Source organism: Oncorhynchus tshawytscha, linkage group LG31 (assembly GCF_018296145.1).
Source record: "Oncorhynchus tshawytscha isolate Ot180627B linkage group LG31, Otsh_v2.0, whole genome shotgun sequence".
NCBI lineage: Eukaryota > Metazoa > Chordata > Actinopteri > Salmoniformes > Salmonidae > Oncorhynchus > Oncorhynchus tshawytscha.
In genome coordinates this window covers 15,440,841-15,458,261 of record NC_056459.1, presented here as the reverse complement: position 1 = coordinate 15,458,261, position 17,421 = coordinate 15,440,841, and the positions used below count along the sequence as shown (strand labels likewise).

The 17,421-nt window shown below is 45.8% G+C and overlaps 1 protein-coding gene across 1 annotated transcript in view; it reads left to right on the top strand.

Annotated features, from left to right (window-relative positions):
• LOC112229644 (transcription factor HIVEP3-like) overlaps positions 1-17,421 on the top strand; it is a 42,225-nt gene that overhangs the window by 11,682 nt on the left and 13,122 nt on the right. Inside the window, exons 2-3 of the mRNA XM_024395586.2 lie at positions 11,673-16,445; positions 16,777-16,967. Coding sequence (XP_024251354.2) covers positions 12,150-16,445; positions 16,777-16,967 — 4,487 coding nt within the window. The 5' untranslated portion in view covers positions 11,673-12,149. The remainder of the gene's footprint in view (positions 1-11,672; positions 16,446-16,776; positions 16,968-17,421) is intronic.

Here is a 17,421-nt window from a genome sequence, read left to right as displayed (position 1 = left end):
ATCGGGTTTCTATTTCCAAATGAATCTCTGAAGTGTCCTTTGTACAGACTGAGTAAATACATGCACCACATACATGTAATTAACCTGTTATTGGAACAGTTAATAACAGGGTTCCACAGAAATGGGTCACCCACCACACATAGCCCTACAGTAGTATACATGTCAACATGGTGGCGTGTCAGATTGGTTAGATCATAGGGGAACATACAAGATCCTGTCTGGTCAGGTACTATTCAGAACTTCATATGGGCCTTCCTCTGAACAGGGTCTTTAAGATGTCGCCATTTCATGTGGCTGTGAGGGAGGGTCTCTGTGTGTGTGTGTCTGGGTCTGTGTTTGTGTGTACCTGGGTCTCTGTGTGTGTGTTTGTGTGTGTCTGGGTCTGTGCTTGTGTGTGCTTGGGTTTGGGTGTGGGTGTCTGTACATGTCGGAATACATACCACCTGGCTAGCTGACATTAGACGGTCATACACTTGCTTCATGCCATGTCCATACCAACATACCACTTAATACACATGCCCAGTACATTGATCCATTCTACGTAGTGGGCCACTGTGGATATTGGGGACAGAGACAGTATAAGTCTTTGAGCTGCTACTTGGGGTGTGTTCTGCCAGGCAGAAGGTTATCTGTCTTTTATCCTGGTTGACTCCTGCTACGGCTGCTGCTGCTGCCTATTGAGTGGATGACCATTAGGCCTATAGTTAATTGATTGATATGATGGACAATGGGAAGATGGAGAGCGGAAATTCGAGCATGGGTATAGACAGCAGCAACCGGGAGAGACAGGACATTAAGCCTTGTATTTTATGTACCAGCTTATATTAACACTGCTTTTACACAAGGATAGCTGAATATAAACTCAAACACTCTCAAAGTAAAAATAGCCACAACCAGTGGAGGCTGCTGAGAGGAGGATGGCTCATAATAATGGTTGCTATGGAGTGGTATCAACCACATAGAAACCACGTGTTTGATGTGTTTGATACCATTCCATTGACTCCATTCGATCCATTATTATGAGCTGTCCTCCCCTCAGCAGCCTCCACTGGCCACAACGTGTGATTGCACAGGATTGATTCTCCTTGTGAGTGTGTGTGTGTTTTATTATTTCACCCCTTCATCATCTTCTCTCCCAGTTAGCTAACTGCGAGTAAATTTACTGTCTTGCTCTGAGGCGGGAACAGTACAGTACAATGAATGCAGTGAGTGTCTAAGTCAGTGAGGTTAAGGAGAGACAGGGTGGGGACTAGGGAGACTCAGACAAGCTGGGTGTATCTCTGTGATGTTATTCAGTGTGTGTGTGTGTGTGTCCCCAATCAATATGGCAACTAAAGTAACAAGTTGGTGGGCAGATTGAGGCTGGCATCGCGTTGTGGCAAATAGCCGTTCCATTCAAGGCCCAGCTGCCTGTGGAGGGCGAGGGAACACAACACACGCACACTGGCAGCTTTGTCACTGGCGTTATTGCTGTGATGCTGACAAGGACTCTCTCTGTACTGCCTGCAACTGCTGCAGAGGGATGAAGACCTTGGTTAGGGCTGCCTCCTGTTTCTCTCTCCACTCTCCTACTGCCTCTGCCTTTCCTTTGAAAGCCAGCCAGTCTGTGTGTGTGTGTGTGTGTGTGTGTGTGTGTGTGTGTGTGTGTGTGTGTGTGTGTGTGTGTGTGTGTGTGTGTGTGTGTGTGTGTGTGTGTGTGTGTGTGTGTGTGTGTGTGTGTGTGTGTGTGTGTGTGTGAGTGGCCGTTCTTTAGCTACCCACTGCCTTGATGACATTCCTTCAACACTCCACATGTCAGCAGGCGTTTAGCCTTTTGAAAAGTGAAACTAGAAAAAAGGAAAAAGAACCTCCCTCTCTCCCTCCCTCCCGTGGTATAAAGAGAGGAGTAGTGATGTCAGAATCACTGAATTGCCTGGACTGTGTTCAGCAGGATCTGTCTGGAGTATGCAGAGGGGAACGGTGTGTGTGTGTGGACATTCTCCACAACCACTCTGAAAACCTAGGAACCCTGTGAGCCTGTTATTTACACCTGGGTCCCTGTGTTTTCAGCTTTTCCACTAAACCAATAGGTAACTGCTCCCCCGCCTATTGAAAGTGAGAACTGAATGGGGAAACTCTTGGTTCTCCTTCTCTGCCAGCTGGGCAGCCTGAGATCCCTGCCAAGATTAACATGGCCTGACGTCACCCTCCAGATAAGGAGATCCCACTTCACTTTTACAATGAGCGAGAGAGAGATAGAGAGAGAGTTGGGTCCGCTCACCACCAAGAATTCACAAAATGCGACAAACACCAATTTGAGACTCTGCTAGCAGAATTCTGAAAAAATACACTCCGTGTACAACATAACACCAAATAATGCAGAGCAGAATTAGGCCGATACCCATTAATGATCAAAAACCAGAAAAGAGACGTTAAATTCAACAACCACCTAAAAGGAAGTGATTCCCAAACCGTCCATAACAAAGGAAAGCAAAAAAAATCACCTACAGAGAGATGAACCTGGAGAAGAGTCCCCTAAGCAAGACCCCATAGAGCCCCAGGACAGCAACACAATTAGACCCAACCAAATCATGAGAAAACAAAAATATAATTACTTGACATATTGGAAAGAATTAACAAAAAAACTGAGCAAACTAGAATGCTATTTGAATACCTGACCACTGTGACTGACCCACAATTAAGGAAAGCTTTGACTATGTACATACTCAGTGAGCATAACCTTCCTATTGAGAAAGGCTGCCGTAGGCAGACCTGGCTCTCAAGAGAAGACAGTCTATGTGCACACTGCCCACAAAATTAGGTGGAAACTGAGCTGCACTTCCAAATGTATGACCATATTTGCCAAATGTATGACCATATTAGAGACACATACAGTACCAGTCAAAAGTTTGGAAACACCTACTCATTCCAGGATTTTTCTTTATTTTTTGCTATTTTCTACATTGTAGAATAATAGTGAAGACATCATAACTATGAAATAACACATATGGAATCATGTAGTAACCAAAGAAGTGTTAAACAAATCAAAATATATTTTAGATTCTTCAAAGTAGCCACCCTTTGCCTGGTGGAAATCTTTCCTTTGATCTGATGAGTCCAAATGTTTGGTTCCAACTGCCGTGTCTTTGTGAGACACAGAGTAGGTGAACATATGATATCTGCATGTGTGGTTCCCACCGTGAAGCATGGAGGAGGATGTGTGATGGTGTGGGGGTGCTTTGCTGGAGACACTATCTATGATCTATTTAGAATTCAAGGCATACTTAACCAGCATGGCTACAACAGCATTCTGCAGGGATACGCCATCCCATCTGGTTTGCGCTTAGTGGGACTGTCATTTGTTTTTAAACAGGACAATGACCCAACACACCTCCAGGCTGTGTAAGGGCTATTTGACCAAGACGGAGAGTGATGGAGTGCTGCATCAGATGACCTGGCCTCCACAATCACCCGACCTCAACCCAATTGAGATGGTTTGGGATGAGTTGGACCCAGAATGAAGGAACAGCTGCCAACAAGTGCTCAGCATATGTGGGAACTTCTTCAAGACTGTTGGAGCAGCATTCCAGGTTAAGCTGGTTGAGAGAATGCCAAGAGGGTGCAAAGCTGTCATCAAGGCAGCTTAGCTACTTTGAACAATCTAAAATATAAATATATTTTGATTTGTTTAACACTTTTTTTGGTTACATGATTCCATATGTGTTATTTCATAGTTTTGATGTCTTCACTATTATTCTACAATGTAGAACATAGTGTGTCCAAACGCTATACTGGCAAACTGTACTTACCTCAGATTACACAGACCCAACAATGAATTAAAAAATAAATCCAAATTTGATCAACTGCCATATCTATTGGGTGAAATGCTACAGTGTGCAATTACTGCAGCAAGATTTGTGACTTGTTGCCTCAAGAAAAGGGCAACTAGTGAAGAACAAACACCATTGTAATTACAACCCATATTTATGTTTATTTATTTTCCCCTTTGTACTTGAATTATTTGCACATCGTTACAACACTGTATATAGCCATAATATGATATTAGAAATATCTATACTCCTTTGGATCTTTTGTGAGTGTAATGTTTACTGTTCATTTGTATTATTTATTTAATTTTCACTGGCTTTGCAATGTTAAACATATGTTTCCCATGCCAATCAAGACCCATAAATTGGAGAGAGAGAGATCCCTCCTGCCCATTCATACACAGACCGAAAGACAAGCGTAATAAACAAACTTTTGTCAGCTCAGTGCACAGAGTAGAGTGGTGTCTCAGTGCACAGAGTAGAGTGGTGTCTCAGTGCACAGAGTAGAGTGGTGTCTCAGTGCACGTACAGTAGAGTGGTGTCTCAGTGCACGTACAGTAGAGTGGTGTCTCAGTGCACGTACAGTAGAGTGGTGTCTCAGTGCATGTAGAGTAGAGTGGTGTCTCAGTGAACGTAGAGTAGAGTGGTGTCTCAGTGCACGTAGAGTAGAGTGGTGTCTCAGTGAACGTAGAGTAGAGTGGTGTCTCAGTGAACGTACAGTAGAGTGGTGTCTCTCAGTGCACGTGGAGTAGAGTGGTGTCTCTCAGTGCACGTGGAGTAGAGTGGTGTCTCAGTGAGCGTACAGTAGAGTGGTGTCTCTCAGTGCACGTGGAGTAGAGTGGTGTCTCTCAGTGCACGTAGAGTAGAGTGGTGTCTCTCAGTGCACAGAGTAGAGTGGTGTCTCAGTGAACGTAGAGTAGAGTGGTGTCTCAGTGAACGTAGAGTAGAGTGGTGTCTCTCAGTGAACGTAGAGTAGAGTGGTGTCTCAGTGAACGTAGAGTAGAGTGGTGTCTCTCAGTGAACGTAGAGTAGAGTGGTGTCTCAGTGCACGTACAGTAGAGTGGTGTCTCTCAGTGCACAGAGTAGAGTGGTGTCTCTCAGCGCACAGAGTAGAGTGGTGTCTCTCAGTGCACAGAGTAGAGTGGTGTCTCTCAGATCACAGAGTAGAGTGGTGTCTCTCAGTGCACAGAGTAGAGTGGTGTCTCTCAATGCACAGAGTAGAGTGGTGTCTATCAGTGCACGTACAGTAGAGTGGTGTCTCTCAGTGCACAGAGTAGAGTGGTGTCTCAGTGCACGTGGAGTGGTGTCTCTCAGTGCACGTACAGTAGAGTGATGTCTCTCAGTGCACGTGGAGTAGAGTGGTGTCTCTCAGTGCATAGAGTAGAGTGGTGTCTCAGTGCACGTACAGTAGAGTGGTGTCTCTCAGTGCACAGAGTAGAGTGGTGTCTCTCAGTGCACGTACAGTAGAGTGATGTCTCTCAGTGCACGTACAGTAGAGTGGTGTCTCTCAGTGCACAGAGTAGAGTGGTGTCTCAGTGCACGTGGAGTGGTGTCTCTCAGTGCACGTACAGTAGAGTGATGTCTCTCAGTGCACGTGGAGTGGAGTGGTGTCTCTCAGTGCATGTGGAGTAGAGTGGTGTCTCAGTGCACTTAGAGTAGAGTGGTGTCTCTCAGTGCCCAGAGTAGAGTGGTGTCTCAGTGCACGTAGAGTAGAGTGGTGTCTCTCAGTGCACGTGGAGTAGAGTGGTGTCTCGGTGCACGTAGAGTAGAGTGGTGTCTCAGTGCACAGAGTAGAGTGGTGTCTCAGTGCACGTACAGTAGAGTGGTGTCTCTCAGTGCACGTACTGTAGAGTGGTGTCTCTGCACGTAGAGTAGAGTGGTGTCTCTCAGTGCACGTAGAGTAGAGTGGTGTTTCAATTACCCTTCTCATTCATTCATACTCTTTTGCTCTGTTCCTCTGTCTCCCTCTCTCACTCACTCTCTCTCTCTCTCTCTCGCTCTCTCTCTCGCTCTCTCTCACGCTTGCTCTCTCTCTCTCTCGCCGTATCTCTTACTTACCCTCTTTCTGTCAGATGTGGAGGGAAAACCACCTGCCTCCAGGTAATGGACATTGATATTCTCTAACCTTTTACTGTTGATAACTGTGTTTTATTCCACATTGTTAATTTACTAGATTATTGCCTGGTTATTGGTGTGTGTGTGTGTGGTGATTCTGTGAATGGTTTCCATGTGTGTTGTTTGTCCGTCCATACTCCAGCACTCTGTCAGAGACCCCTGGGCCTCAAACACACACCAGTGTGCGCCCACACACACACACACACACACACACACACACACACACACACACACACACACACACACACACACACACACACAGCCCTAGGAATGTCAGCATTGCATGTGTGTGTGTGATGGCCCCAGGGCTCTACTTCTGTCTTTCTGACAGACTGCTGATGAAGCTGTGGTCAGTTTCTGACTGAATGTCCTGCTAATACTGTTCCTGCGATAATGTAAGAGGGAGAGAGAAAGAGAGAGGGAGAACAAGAAAGAAAGAGGGGGAGAGAGCGAGAAAGAGAAAAAAAGAGAGAACTGGCAGATTGAAAAAAGAGACATTTCATCTTGAAATAATACATTCTCTGTGAGAGTAGGGCCGGGCGATGTGGCCAAAATATCATATCATAGTATTTTTCAAATTTTTTACGGTATGAAATTATTTGACGGTATTTTATGTTTTTGCATAATAAAAGTTTTATATTTGCTTTATGAGTGGTGCGTGACCATAGCGTGGCAACACATATATTCTAAATTATTTCAATGGGTCTTTCTCCATTCTGATTGTTTTATACTGTTCAATTCAACTTCAACTTAAAATAATTTCCTGCACTCATTTGAGATAATGTCCACACTGCCACGTAGGGCTGTATGTTATGGGCAGCAAAACAAGGCATTATTTTTAACCAAATGTTGCAATTGTGATTTGACTTGTGATTTAGATTAAAACACTTGGGTGAACTGTTGGAATCATAGAAATCGAATGCCATGGAGGAGTTATTTTTAGTAAATACTTTCTTAACACCTAACTTTTCTTAACTGCATTGTTGGTTAAGGGTTGGGAGCATTTCACTGTTGTATTCGGCGTAGGTGACTAATAACATTTGATTTGATTGTTGCAGGGTAAGAACCAAGTGATGGTCAGTGTTTCCTAGGGGACCCTATAATCCTTGGCTACATTAAATGTTTCTTCGTGTAGCCAACATATTCATGCTTCGCCTATTCCTCTTTGATTTAGAAGATACTGTTGCACAAACAACAGGCTGATTTAGGCCTACACCAGCACTGATATCAGGCTGTATTCGCTAGCTACGTTTGCTCTGACTCAGCATATTTATTAGCTAGCTAGCCAGCTAACTAACGATTAGCATTAGTGGCTAACACGATTTAGCTAAAACTTTAGCAATATTTATATTAAGAAGCAAGTTGAAACAACATCTTTGTCATCCACATTGTTTCATGTGCTGCATTGACCATGCAGATTGAACACAAGTGTCTCCTGGTCACGCCACAACAAACCAAATCCTTGAGTGACAGGGCGGGGCTAGGTCTGTGTGGAAAGCGGAATGGAGAGAGAGCAGAGAGGAATGACTCAAGTAGCATAAAAAGGGATGGTACACACAGCATATCACATTTAACAAACCAAACATTCAAATACCATTATAAAAGGTCAAATAAAACCCCAAAGAGGTCCGTGCATCAATACCGGTATATAGTAAAATACTGTAACGACCCTGGGTTTATCTGCCGCTCGAGCATGCTTTTGCAGAACAGTCGATAGCGCTCCGGACCTCGGGCTAGAAGGTCGAGGGTTTGAGACCTGCTCCCTGCTATTTCATTACAATACGGTATTCCGCCCAGCCCTATGTGAGAGTGATGGAGGGAAAGAGAAAGAGAGACAAAGAGATGTTTCATGTTGTTATTGGAAAAAAAGTATTGTTACATAAGCCATTACAAAGAGTTTGGTGACACAATTAACAAAATGTTTTTTGTTTTTGGCAAGGTCGTTTCGCAGAGTATCTGTGCACAGTGTTGTTAATGCTGTTGAATTATGTTGTAAATTCTTGATGTCAAAATGTATTTTCAAATTTAGATATTACATTTTGTATTTACTATGGTTTCTTAATTCTTCGTTGTCATCTCAAGAACTGGATCATATTCTCAGTTTCTCTTCTGGTGGGATACATGTCTGTAGAGCGGCAATTTAAAGCCACGTATTGATTTTTGGATTTGTACATTTATTTGTCCAAAAAGATACGCTTTGTGGGAGGGAAGCATCTCAATTGGATTTCTCTCTCTCTCTCCCTCTTTCTCTTTCCAGCTCCCTCTCTCGCCCTCTCTCCGTCTATCTCTCCATCCCTTTCCCTCTCTCTCTTTCCCTTTCCATCTGTCTTTCTCTCTCTTTCCATCTCTCTCTCTCCCTTTCTCAACGACGATGCTGGGAGATATATTTAGCTCTCCTTCCCTCCATCTGCTGTCGCTCTGTGTGGTTTAGGGGCGTCACCATAGCAACCACCACTGGGTGCATATAGGTACGAGAGGAGGGACCTTTACTGTGTTTTTAAAAACGTGTTTTAAACTAAAGCAAATTCAGTTTGGTCATGGTTGAAATATGATTTGAATATGTAGGAGACTAGGTAGTGGTACTAACCAAGTTTACTCTCCTTGAGAATGAGATGCCATTTCTAGTGTTTGAATGAGATATCAGAAAATCTGGTTCCCTCTTGTGCAGATATGGCTGTGTGTTATGGAGTTTAAGGATTGTGTGAGATATTATACTGAACAAAAATATAAACTTAACATGCAACAATTTCAAAGATTTTACTGAGTTACAGTTCATATAAGGAAATAGATCAATTCATTTGGCCCTAATCAATGGATTTCACATGACTGAGAATACAGATATGCATCTGTTAAGATTCCTTTAAAAAAAGGTAGGGGTGTTGATCAGAAACCCAGCCAGTATCTGGTGTGACCACCATTTGCCTCATCTCCTTCGCATAGTTGATCAGGTTACTGATTGTGGCCTGTGGCATGTTGTCCCACTCCTCTTCAATGTCTGTGTGAAGTTGCTGGATATTGGCGGGAGCTGAAACACATTGTCGAACACTTCAATCCAGAGCATCCCAAACATGCTCAATAAGTGACATGTCTGGTGAGTATGCAGGCCATGGAAGAACTGGAACATTTTCAGCTTCCAGCAATTGTGTACAGATCTTTGGGCATGGGGCAGTGCATTATCATGCTGAAACATGAGGTGATGGCTGTGGATGAATGGCACGACAATGGGCCTCAGGATCTGGTCACGGTATCTCTGTGCATTCAAATTGCCATCGATAAAATGCAATTGTGTTTGTTGTCCGTTGCTTATGCCTACTCATACCAGAACCCCACCGCCACCAAATTCGGAAAAAATATGTTTGAGGCAGCTTATGGTAGAGAAATTAACATTATATTCTCTGGCAACAGCTCTGGTGGACATTCCTGCAGTCAGCATGCCAATTGCATGCTCCCTCAAAACTGAGACATCTGTGGCATTGTGTTGTGTGACAGAACTACACATTTTAGAGTGGCCTTTTATTGTCCCCAGCACAAGGTGCACCTGTGTCATGAGAATGCTGTCTTGATATGCCACACCTGTCAGGTGGATGGATTATCTTGGCAAAGGTGAAATGCACGCTAACAGAGATGTAAACAAATTCATGCACAGCATTTGAGAGAAATAAGATTTTGTCCGTATAGAACCTTTCTGGGATGTTTTATTTCAGGTCATGAAACATGGGACCACCACTTGACATGTTGCGTTTATAGTTTTGTTCAGTGTAGATTGAATATCAGGTATATCAGGATGTTTGCTGCTGCCTACAACAAGCATCGTATGGACAATGGCCTGCTTCTCTGAGCCCAGGCAATAACTGTGAGATGCCAACACCTGACGAACACACAGTTTTAAGGCACGCAAAATGTATACACACAATGAACACACTCCACTTGTTTGACAATTTGCACTGTTAACACTTGTTTCAGATTTAACAGAAGAATGTCACCTCTGTCTCAAAGTGTAAATGAATATCTTACTGTAGAAAGCTCTACACTTCTACAGTAAATATACAGTGTTGGCTTCTATAATGGTTGTGTCTCCTCATGTGACTGTTTTGTAGTCTCTTAGTCCACCTGCAGTACAGTATCTGTCTGACCTACATTCCATCATCCACTCTTGAAATGCACTGTAGAGGTTGGACACTGATTTGCACGTCAGAGGAACACCTAACACACTGAATGTCCATACAGATGTACTGTCCTCTCTTAAGGGCATTTGGAAACAGAAGTAAAATGTCTGACCAAAAAACTGTGTAGTTATTTACTCAGTTTATCACTGTGCTCAACATGTTATCAGTTGTTTCACATTGACCCGCAGCTAGCTCCTCCCGTGGTTTTGCACTCTTCCAGAGGAACTTTGGTGCAGGCTGCAACAAATTGGTCAGTGGCTCTGTTCAAATACCATCCCAGCATACTTCATAGTATGAAGCAATGTATTGGGCATGCATTCTAGGTGGTACGGTTGTGTGGATATTAGAACACACCAAGTGTATGGGATGACTGGGTTGTTGCTACAGTGCAGTATGTTGGGGCAGAGAAAGTAGTCCGTTTATTTCCTCCCATATTGGATTCTGCACAGTGTCACCTTGTATATTATACTCATGAGAAACAGAGACGCTAAGATGGCAAAGATTGTTTGTATTTGGCTGCCTGGGTTTAGACAGTTATAGTGTTGGAGCCATTTAATGTATAAAAATAAAAATGTTTTAAAGAACATTATTTGGTGAAATGTATATTACTTAATGGGCTTTCAGTGAATTGCTGTCATTAGAGAAGTCTGCTTGTTTGACAGTGCAAAGGTGGAATAAGGAGAAATAAGAACCCAAATGTGTTATTGTAGATGGTTATTTGACTAGATGCCGGAGTATATTTTCTTCCCAGCTGAATGACGTAATCCACTCCCCAATGGGAGAGGTGTTGGTGTTATCTTATGGCGGTGTCTCGCTGCAGACTACAACATTTGCATTTGGCCTAATTCTTTATAGCTAGCGTAAGCAGCAGGGATTTGGGAGACTTTTGGGGAGTCTGGATGAATGAAACTATTGGCTCTTCTGGGTTCATGAGTTGGGCAATCAAGAGGAAACATCAGTCTCCCTTGTCTTAGGAGTATGATCCCTGAGAAACACATAGTAGCTTATGATTGAGCAATGTGTAATGCACACGGCTGATTGGGAACTATTCAAGGGGTTATTAGTTGCAGAATCTGAAAATGGATGCTTTGACTTGAGTGTTTTTCTTCATAATAGTCAGGTAAATGAGATGTTAGTTGATGTAACCAGATTCCAAATCACTGTTGGTAACTAACAGCTACATTTTAGGTGTATGTTTTTGAATTTTTATATCATGCCAATGTTTTTTGTTGTTAACAAAGTGCAACTGAAACTGGTCGCTATGAGAAATGTGCCCCTTTAATATGACCAAACTCTCAAGTTTTGTTTCCAACTTGTTCATCCATCTTGAAGAAATAACAGTGATGACAACCTTGCTTTTTAGCTGTTTGGTTCCCTCCCTTCAACAGTAATGTTTTTAGATCATAGTGGGCAGAGAGAGACTGCCATCTGTCTCCATGGTGTAATTTCATTTTGTGTGTGTGTGTGTGTGTGTGCATCCATGTGTTCGCACTATGTGTGTGTGAAAGACAGAAGGAAGGAAAGATAGAGACTACCCCTCAGGTGGGTCTGTCAGTAATCTGATATTTTCTTTTTCTTCTTTTAGATATTCTGGAGTGAACCAGAGGACACAGACATCCAACCAAAAGTCCTGAAAACTGGATCTGAAAACCTGAAGGCCTGACACAAGAACGGGTTAAACCCAGTATCTGAATACCTGAAAACAGGACTATCTGACAGGACTGCCTCGGAAGCTCAGAGGACAGAGTTGTTGACTCTGGGAGCCAACAGAGCTCCAGGATGGGTGGCTTCGTTGGCTCAGGATGGAAAAGTTCCCTATCACCGCATGACAAATCACAGTTGTTGCCTAGCATCCGTTAAATGAATGGCTTGACCTGAGTAAGTACTAAGTATGAGTACAGACAGCCTGAAAGCCAGTATAAGACAGATATAACTAAGGAACAAAATACTCATCATACATCAATCCCAGAGTCTGTTAAATGAATAGGCTTGACCTGTGTGGCCTGTCTCAGGCTCAGGCGGAGGGGTCCCAGGTGTCTACCTGAGGTTGTTGTTCCGTTTTATGGAGGCGTTGCACAGCCATAGCTGCTTGCCGACTGGGGAGCAGTCCGGAGTTCACGACCAGCCTCAGCCAGGAGAGTCTGCTCTGCCTCTCCCAGACCCTCAGCCTCCCAAATCTCCCTCCTCCCAAAACCATGAACCGCAGACACAACAGACTCGCTCCAAACAAGGAGGCCCTCAACAACAACAACAACAACAACAGCAACACCATGGACAACACCACAAACTGCCTAATAAGCGGGAGCGCAAGCGTCTCAGACATCAGAGGCAAAGCGTTGATTCCGACACCCCTCCAGCAGAGGATGGTAAGCATGCAAAGGCAGAGGCAACACCAACCAGAGTGGCTCGGACCTCGTCTGGCGGGACCAGGGCGACTCCCTCCTCATCATCCACATCCACCCAGTCTACAGAGGCTCCTGACACAGAGGAGAACCAGGAGGGCACCCTAAAGCAGAAACGGGAGCGTAAGCCTGGAAAACCTGGGAAATATGTGTGCTCTTACTGTGGCCGTGCCTGTGCCAAGCCCAGCGTCCTGCAGAAACACATCCGCTCCCACACCGGAGAGAGGCCCTACCCTTGTGCTCCCTGCGGATTTTCTTTCAAGACCAAGAGCAACCTCTACAAGCACCGGAAGTCCCATACCCACAGGGTGAAGGCCGGCCTCGCCTCTGGAGAGCCCAGTGCTTTAGAAGAACCGGTTCCAGAGTCAGAAGACGAAACTAGAGAGCCGTTGTCTGCTGCTTCTTCCAACATGGAGAGACAAGGCAGTGTAGCCAATGAGAAGACCCATGAAGACACTGAGAGGTCTACAGAGCAGTCCAGCGGGATGGACAACTCCTACGCCGTCAAGAAGAGGCTGGCCATGCGCTTGAGCCGAGGGAAACGTGGCCCTCTAGGCTCGTCTGACTCGATCAGTTCCTCGATGGGTATGGGGAGTAGAGGCAGCACAGAGTCTGGCTATTTCTCTCGTTCTGAGAGCACTGAGCAGTCACAGGACAGCCCACCCAACGTAACCAAAAGTGCCAAAAGCTATGCAGAGATCATCCTGGGGAAATATGGCCGTCTGGGCCACCTCCAGAGGATGTCCCGGCATCAGGACCAGCAGCCTTCTGGAAGCCAGGGACAGCAGGAGAAGAGCATCCCATTCACAGTGCCCAAGAAGCAGGTCATTGACCACATTACCAACCTCATCACCATCAATGAGGCTGTTGTGGACACAAGTAAGATCGACAGCGTCAAGCCCAGGAGGTTCTCTCTGTCTAGGAGAAGTAGCACAGAGTCTAAGGTTTCTTTATCTCTGAAAGAGTCGCCTGTAGTCCACCACAGCACCAACAACCCTGGAGACCCAGGCTTTAAGAGCAGTGGTTCCATCACTATGGGTGTTCCGTGTGAGAAGTTTCATCATCACCAGTCACTACACGTGGATTCAACGGCAGGCCAGACATCCACTTCCATGGCTCCTCTTCTGAGAAGCCTCTCTATGCCCTCTGCTGCTAGTTCTACTGATGCCTCCTCTGGCGCCTGTCCACGAAACTTCCGCCTTAGCCAATCTTTTGATGAACGGTCTGAAACACAGTCTCGCCACATTGGGATGCTACGACGCCAGCCTGCTATCGAACTAGGTGCTGAATTCAATAAAGAGGAACATAGTTTACACAGTAGCTCCAACACGCTCTATAATCACAATATGTCCATCGTGCCTCCTGACCATAAACAATGTCAACCAGAGCCGTACGAGTGTGAGACCTGTGGCGTTGGATGTAAGAACTGGGAAGGTTATAAGGCACACAAGAGAAGTCTGTGTATAGCACGACTTCCCCAAGAGAGTCTTGGTACAACAATATGCCAGCTGGACCGTTCACAGTTGATACACTATCCGATCAACAGACCAGGGGTTTTGGCAATGCGCAAGAGAAGGAAAGAGGAGAGTTTTGAATCTGATGATCCATCCTCTCCTGTCTCCATACCCACCTTGTCCACGTTGGTGCAAGGCAGAGACGAAAGAAGCGTAGCATGCAATAGAAACTCATGGTCACGATTAGAGCAGGATTGGGGAGGGACATCGAAAGGTTTCTCAGTGATTCAACATACTAGTTCATTTGAGAAACAGGACACTTTGTTTACAGAGAGTCAAGGTAAAGAGGAGGCACATATTCAATTCCCATCTCATGAGGATGCATCTCAAAAACAACTGCAGGAACACTCGTCCAAACCAACACCTCGCAAACTGGTGCGCCAACGCAATGTTCAGGTCCCTGAGATATTCATCACTGAGGATTCCAACACCAATGTTATTGAGTCTGTTCAGACACAGTCAGAAATGGCCTCCATAATGCCTAAACAGACCAAGAGGACAGAGGAGTTCCAGTGGCCACAGAGGAGCCTCACCCTGTCTGGGGTCCCCATCGAGAAGCTGCCCCCGAAGAAGAAACGAATTCGTCTTGCCGAGGCCGCCCAGTCTTCAGGGGAGTCCATGTCCAGCTTTGACTCCATCTCCCTGCCTCGCAGCCCCAGCCAGGACAGTTGCGCATCCCACGCATCTAGCCGCTCTGCATCCTTTGAGGAGTCCACCAGACCCGGAGACATGGAGACCCTGGCTGGGATACCATTGAGGAGGTCCAGGGCGCCTAACATGTTGACCGTCCCAGGGCTGCATCATCACAAAAGGGAGATGCGGCGGTCGGCCTCAGAGCAAGCACCTCACGACCCACAGCAGCAGTCTGTCCTGATGGCGATGTCGGAGATGCGGAGCAAGTCCTTTGACTACAGCAGTTTGTCCCCTGAGCGCTCTGCGGCCGGCTGGAGAGACAGACGCAAATGTCTCCTCATGAGACACACTCCGGTCAGGGACCCAGAGGAGGAGGAGCAGCCTGCCAAACCTGCAGAACTGAAGCAGAACCCCAGTTCCTGCATTATTGCCAAACACACAGCACTAAAGGTGAACAACCCTTCTCACTGCAGCCCCAGTCCTGACCCTGTCAGTCCCAACACCTTATCTAGACAAAGCCCAGGTCCTCAACACCTTAGTTCGGCCGCTGGTTCCCCTCTGTCAGGCGTTACATCCTGTAACCCTGTGCAAACTCTTTGCGGAGAGCCTCCCTCACAATGGAAACTGGATCAAAGTATTCAGTTGACTGGACATTGCTTTGAAGTTCTACCCTCTCAGAAGTCTGTAGAATCTCCTGATCCCCTCCAGAGGGTAGCCCCATCACCTCTCTGTTCAGGGAAGCCTGTAATTATCTCCCTCCGTCCTGTCCACACCTACATCCACCCTGCCCAAACCCGCCCTGTCTACCCTCCCCACCCCCTCCCCACCCCGTGCCCATTAGGGATTGCTAGGGCCCACTACCTTCCAATATCCACAGGCCTGAAGCTGGAGATTCCAGTCCCAACTCACCGTCATGATGGACATTCAGAATTTGTAACACATCCTCCGCAGATCCTCCACCCTCACCCTAACATCACACTCAGCCCAGAGTTACTCCGGCCCTCCATATCACCAGCAGTAGCAGTAGTCCGGCTACAGGCAGACACCAACACCCTAGCCAGTGCCATATACACCACTCTGTCCCAAACCACAACATATAGGTCCCAGGAACCTGTTTGTTCTGCATTAAACAGTGGCAATAGAAATACCCTAACGTCTGAACATAACAGCCACCTGGTCAAGACTCTGCCTGTAAGCATTAAGAGGTTGTCTGAGACTCTGCTACCAGTCAGCCAGTTGACTCTGCCTCCAGGCAACCACTTGGCTTTGCCTCTGCCCCCAGGCAGCCAGTTGTGGTCTGAGGAGGGCTGTAGATCTTCAGGCTCAGGAAGCTACAAGCGCATGTTATCCCCTTCAAACAGTGTCGATTTTAGCCCTGAGTCTAAACAGCAGCAGAAACGAGTGAAGGAGGAAGAAGAGGAGAGTTGTGTAGGAAACGTAATCGCAGAAACATCATCAAAAGAAGAAAAGGTTGAGATTCCAACATGTTTACCGAGGGTGTGTACTCCCATAAGTCCAGAAGGACCTTCATATCCAACCCTCCAGTCCACCACCTCTCACAGCTGGTGTTATCTGAACTACGTCAAGCCAAACCCCTCCACCTCGACTGACCAGCCCTCAGTGTACTCCTCCTGGTCTACCAGCGAGTATGACTCCAACCCTCCAGGCCTCTCCACCAAGACAGCCCTGTCCCTGTTGGACTGCAAGCAGAGGGTCAGCTACACCATCTATACCATGTCTCCCATGTCATCCACCCCGGCAGAGACCACACCAGAGCCTGCCGACATGAAGACGCCATGCCCTTCTGAGGTAAGTAGACTTTACTGGAGGCCTCCTCATAGAATGGCCAATGTGAAATAGGAAGTACTGTATGTAGTTATTTTACCTTGTCCCATACTGTACTATGTGTTGTAGTCTTTCATACTATGTTTTGTTTTTGACCCAATACAGTCTTACATTTTGTCCTTACTTCTCATTTGAAGCGTGTAGGTCAATATTGTAAATTGTAATGCTACAGTATAATTTAGATAAGTACTGAAACATATAAGTTATGATGAATTCTTCCCATCCTTGTCTCCTTGGCCTGATGTTGCTGGAGCAGGGTTGGTGAATTTGCCCTACATGTCTCTCTCGAGTGTAGGTACATGCCACTCTGCCCGGCGACAGCCACCGTGTTGAGACAACAGAGCAAGAGCAGTCCGCAGAGGACAAGGAGCCAAAGAAAGAACGAGAGGAGGAGGAAGAGAAGGAAGAGAAGGAAAAAGAAGAGGAAGCCCAGTCAACCAGCAAATGTAGAGAACCTCCACCTCGAATCTGGATCTGTGAGGGAGGGTGAGTAGTCTATGACTGATTACATTTTAGAGTTGAAATAGCACTCCACAATATTACATCATTTAAAGATGCAAAGCTTCATTAGCTTTATATTCATAAAGACATTAGAAACTATACTCAGCCTTACAAGTGTGTCTCTGTACAGTGCAAACCATGGTACATGTGTACTGTAAGCTACTAGTCACAGACAGTGAGGGTATTTGGTCTCCGTGTCGATTGTGTCGTGCTGGGAAGTGTTGTCGTTCCCCTCTGCAGGACATGAGGGGCTAAGGGTTGGCTGTCTGACTACACCAACAGAGCCCGTCTGTTGAGTGGCCCTAGCCAGGAAATGACCAACAACTACCCAGCTTCCTCTACTGTACCCTGTAGAGGCTCAGTTACACCCAACACAGTCAATGGTTCTGGTCATTCAGCTGTAGAGGGGAGGAGTGGCTGATTTCATTCCCATTTTAGA